The sequence below is a fragment of the Strix uralensis genome, chromosome 5, assembly GCF_047716275.1.
Source record: "Strix uralensis isolate ZFMK-TIS-50842 chromosome 5, bStrUra1, whole genome shotgun sequence".
NCBI classification, from domain to species: domain Eukaryota; kingdom Metazoa; phylum Chordata; class Aves; order Strigiformes; family Strigidae; genus Strix; species Strix uralensis.
In genome coordinates, this window is record NC_133976.1 from 29,580,039 (window position 1) to 29,585,038 (window position 5,000).

Consider the following 5,000-nt stretch of genomic DNA (forward strand, 5'->3'; position numbering starts at 1 on the left):
ATTGCATTTTACCTTCATTTTATTGCCATATTTTTCATCACACTCATTGTTTTCCAACTGTCACTAAATTGTTCATTTTCTTAGTCTGCTACATTTGTAGACCTATTTACTGTTTATAAAGCAATATGCACTTACAGGTTTTGGAGATGGCTTGGGCTCCGAGGGTCGCATGTGCAAGTGGGTCATCATTGCTTGAAGACGTTCGCGTTCTTTAGAAAGCTGTTAAGAAAGAGTGAGATCAGAAGCATTTTAGAAATGACTGATACAGCTATTTTACTGCAGTGATACATCTTATCATTGAGCTTGTCTCGTTGTAATGATTCCTGCATATAAAAGTCTATGTCAGTAGAAACTTATCTGAGAGGAAATGCAACTTTGGGCATGGAAAGAAAGAAAGAAAAAAACAAAAAACTTTTATAGCCTTTCATATGTTAAAAGGTCAGAGAAAACAAATAACACTTCATCTTTTTGTCAATAAGAGAATTGAGGTCACAGTTGCCTCGACAGTAACAAGTTACTAAGACCATAAATTAGAAGGCCCATAGTGTCTCTTTAAAGTCCTGTGGACACTGTTAGCAATGGACTAGTGCCAACAGCTGTGAAGGGGTGAAGGGTCCTCAAAGCACAGTGCCTGCCAGGATTGTCTACACACTTCATCCTTTCCCACCGAGGTCCAGTTAGTGCCCCCTGCAATCTGCCATCATCAATCTAATTCAATAGAGTGACAGGGCCCAGGCAGTGTGAAACGCTGAACTCTGCCACCGAGTCGGCATCGACACTGCACTGGGTCTCATTACAACTGATGGACCTTACTTCACTAGCAGTCAGACAAAGCAAAAAATGGCATAATTGGTCACACTGCAAGCTAAATCTTCACTTGGACTGTTACATTACAGCCTAGCCTTTGTAAATGGTAAACAGTTCTTAAGCAGCCCTTAAACTGCCTTTAGAAAATATCACATTACTGAAACCTGTACTTTTTCCTACCTGATACAATTTTCTGATCATACGCTATGTAAATATTTGTAGTTTCAGACTCAAATTACCAAATTAAAAAAAAAGAAGTGTTTGAAATACGTAACTTGTTGATTAAAATATCAGAACACAGAGAAGGAAAATGTATCTTACAACATGAAAAGAGTAATTTTTTTCCAAAAGCTAGGTTGCAAGAAGAAGTCCTCGAAATTGTATTCTAGTGATATGGCTTTGAATATTTACAACACGATTACAACATTAATTGCAACAAAAATCAGTTGGTGTTTAACGCTGCTATTTTTCAGAGAGTTCTGCAATACTTTCTTGGATGAATTCAGCTCAAGACTTACACCTGGAGACAGACTGGACTAAGGAAAACAGCTTGTAAGTAATTTTAAGAAGAGGAAACTACCTGTATTACTGCAGGTATTTTGGGTATGCTGGATATAATTTGTTTAGTCAATTGTTAATTAAAAAACATTTGAGGCAGGGGGTGGGAAAGAGTTTTCTTCTTAGCCTTCATATTATGTGTGTGACACTTTAGAGACATGCTATTTGCCATGATGTAAATTCCTAATGAACAAATAAAGCTAACACTTTCCTGTAAATCTTATAAAGGAACTGCAGCTTTGCCTGGGTTTATAAAGCTTTCATTTTAAGGGAAATGACAATAAATGACATTATTGTACACTCCTCTCATTGCTTTGGGTTTCCAGTATCAAAATACAAAAGACTCAAATGATTTACCTTGGCTGAAAGAAGAAGAAGTATTCTTACGTGCATGAGAACAGTGAGACAATATGCTAAAAGTGAGAAAGCTGAAAGGTGTTTATCCTGCTTTCTCCACATATGGCAACAAAGGGGGAAAAAATCTCCGTCCCTTACTGCATCCCTTGAGCTCCTCTGAACAGTCCCAAGAGGGGACGGGACTCCTGAGAAATGCCCTCCTACGACTCCTGTACAGGAAGGAGAGGGTGGTGTGGTGTAAGTGTCCTGCACACTCATTCTGGGCTGTGGAGGTTTGCGCTCAGCCTCTGCAGCCAGGTAAATGTAATCTCAATACTGGGAGACCCTAGGGGTACTTGGCATTCCTTGCAGTAAGGTGGAGGGAACATTCACATACATGCAGTGACCTCTAATGGTTAGATCCTGAACAGGGCACCCGAGTCCTGCGGTCCCAAGCACGGGACTCCCTGGGGACCTCCCTGAGTGGGTCTGACATTATACCGTCTGCTCGCAGAAAAACGCCCATCATCAGGCTGGGAGTCATTTCAGGTGGAGATATGCTCTGCTACTCCTTTGTCCTGCAGAACAGCATAGACAAGCATTGGGTCAGAAGGGGAAGAAGGAAGAGGGGTCCTGACCCTTTTCAAAACTGAAGACGGCTTGGATCCAGTCTCTGCTCCAGGGACTGCATTTTTCATTCATGAAGAATGGCATTAGGGTCTTAGTTCAAACAAAATACTGTAGACAATGCTGATGTTAGATAATTATTGCATAATTTATAATGTGAAAAAACTTTAAGTAAAAAAACCCCACCTATTCATGAATATTAACAAATTTCAGGCAAGAAACATATGGCTTTAGGCTAGAGTCACTAAGGCAAGTGTTTTCAATTTAGTTTAGGATAACAGTAAATAAGTAATAGGATAATACATCCATGTAACAAACCTGTATTTCTAACTGCTGAACCACTTGCATTTGCACCCGACACTGGGCAGTGCTTCTGTCATCCAATGCATGTTCATTGTTAAGGTGCCTAGAGAAGAAAGAGAACACCAATAAGACAGTGTTAAGATGACGAAAATTTCTTTATGAGTCCATTTTTCTTTCCTGTGCCTACGGCTTCCATTAGTTTCAATGGAAGTTATGCAAAAGGACCTAGTCAGAGCATGCCTTACATACAACAACACAAAATAACAAAACTAATTATTTCATTTAGTTCTACAAACTTTCTCAGTGATGACTGCCAGATACTCAGTTCCTACCTCCCAGGTCACATATGCCATCTAAAGGCCAGTGTAACTGGTTATCAATATTTGGTAGAGTGACTGAACTGATTTCCACTCCCCGTTGTTGGTGCAGATGAACAGAGAATCACCTTACAAATGATTCTTCAAAAGATATAATTGCTTTTAGGCTGCTTGTACCGTGAATTAATGTAGACTTTGTTAAGATTTCTCTATCTGCTCTTCTTTAATCATTAAGCAGAACATCCACTCCCCCTTCCCCAAAAGAGCGCTGTAGGGGAACATCACTGATTTTCACTGCAGTTTCCAGAAGTAGCCTCTGAAGATGATGGCAGTGATCAGGCTCCCCAGTCCGAGGAAGAGTGTGCAAGGTAAAAACAGGGGAAGGAACAGTTACACATCTTACACACAGAGCAAGCCTCCTGGTGGGGAGTCAGGCTCTGCATGCCAGTTTAGCAAAACAAAACCACACTGTGCAACAGGGAAAGAGGACTTCGGTGAGTGGCTGTCTGTAACTAATGTACAGCCCAGACCCGAGTGGCTGTCCCCCATACGTTTCAATTGAGTACAACTTTACAAAGTTCATTTAATACTGTTTTTTGAAGGACAGTGATTTCAGTTTATTCTCTCTCTCTTCCAGGATCAAAGAAGTCCCTTTTGGAGCTTTAATAGTGGGTTTGCTGCTCCATCGAGAAGAGAACATAAGGATCAGGCTAAAGAAGAACTGGGAGCAAAATGAGTTCTGCCTTTGAATGTGCCACTCTTACAGTGCAAAGAGCCATGAAACTGTCTCTTTCCACTGTAGGCACGAGGGGTAAGCTTTGCAGGGACTACGGTCACAGATGGTCTTACAGTTATGGGAACTAAGTTATCTGTACCAGGGAGGAAATATAAATTCTCCTTTTTCTTTTTTAGCAAAATTAATCAGAGAACTATGTAGTTATTTCACTGCTAATCTATGAGGAAAATGTGTTCATCAGCAACGGTGGAAGAACAGAGGGAACTGCATCTCCCTTTTAGTAGAACTTGTCTCAATATTTAAATCTTGACTTCACAGTTTTAGGACCGAATGATAGGGTTTGCAGGTAAGCAAAATACAACAGGTTCTGCTATCCTTGCAAGAGGCATGGCTGTGGAAGAGATGTAAGTGATTATGAAAGCTTTTGTTAATTCTTTTAATATTAAATTGTTTGTATTAAGAGTATATATGTAACTTGCTTGGTAGTTTATGCTAAGTTCAAGCATCACCAAGGAACCACCCTTCCTTTATCTGAGTCATAAAACTTACAATTTATTTATTTCAAAAGGAACCGACTTCATTTCCCCAACTGATGCAAAAATGCACAATCAGTTTAAAAACTAGGTAATTGCTCAGAACGTACCATTCACTTGTTTTCTGAAATTTTGATTAAAAAGAATTTTACTCCCTCAATTACACAGGCATGATAGTGTGTGGTCTGCTAATGTAATGGTTTAATGTTTTCAGTTAACTGGGTACAAAATTGCCAGAAAAAGGACTGGAGACAGATTTTACCTCTGCATCATCATCACTATCACCAGATACCCCTGTGTTTCCACACACATGTATGCTCACCTATGTAAGCACACGGGTATACATGTATAACACATGGCAGTAAGCAATGGTATAGGTATAAAAGATCTCCTGGCCGATGTTTGAGGATACTGCCTACTCATGATTATTTATTAGTTATTACAACACCATATGTTTGCCTAACACCTTACAAAATAGATACAGATACAGGACTTGCCCTAAGGAACTTTTAATGTAACAGTGGTATGCAGTGTGGGAGAAGAAAGTCCACTATAATGTAATTGCAATGTGATTACACGGTAACTTGGGAGACTGTTGCATGTTTCTTGAGAGTTAACACAGTAATCTTCAGAAACTCATGAGATATATACATCCCTTATGACAGTTTCACATCATGTGGTTACTTGTGCTGTGCATTTTGGAGAAAAGCTATTTTATGGAAACATTAAGAGTGTAAAAATTGTTTTAGGAATTATTTTTTCTGATCTTTTTTTGCCTGTGAA

The 5,000-nt window shown here is 39.5% G+C and overlaps 1 protein-coding gene across 1 annotated transcript in view; it reads right to left on the reverse strand.

The window, feature by feature from the left end:
* FOXP2 (forkhead box P2) overlaps window positions 1–5,000 on the reverse strand; it is a 194,960-nt gene that overhangs the window by 41,525 nt on the left and 148,435 nt on the right. The window contains exons 8-9 of the mRNA XM_074870227.1: window positions 2,647–2,734; window positions 136–219 (exon numbers count right to left, since the gene is read on the reverse strand). Of these exons, the coding sequence (XP_074726328.1) occupies window positions 136–219; window positions 2,647–2,734 (172 nt within the window). The remainder of the gene's footprint in view (window positions 1–135; window positions 220–2,646; window positions 2,735–5,000) is intronic.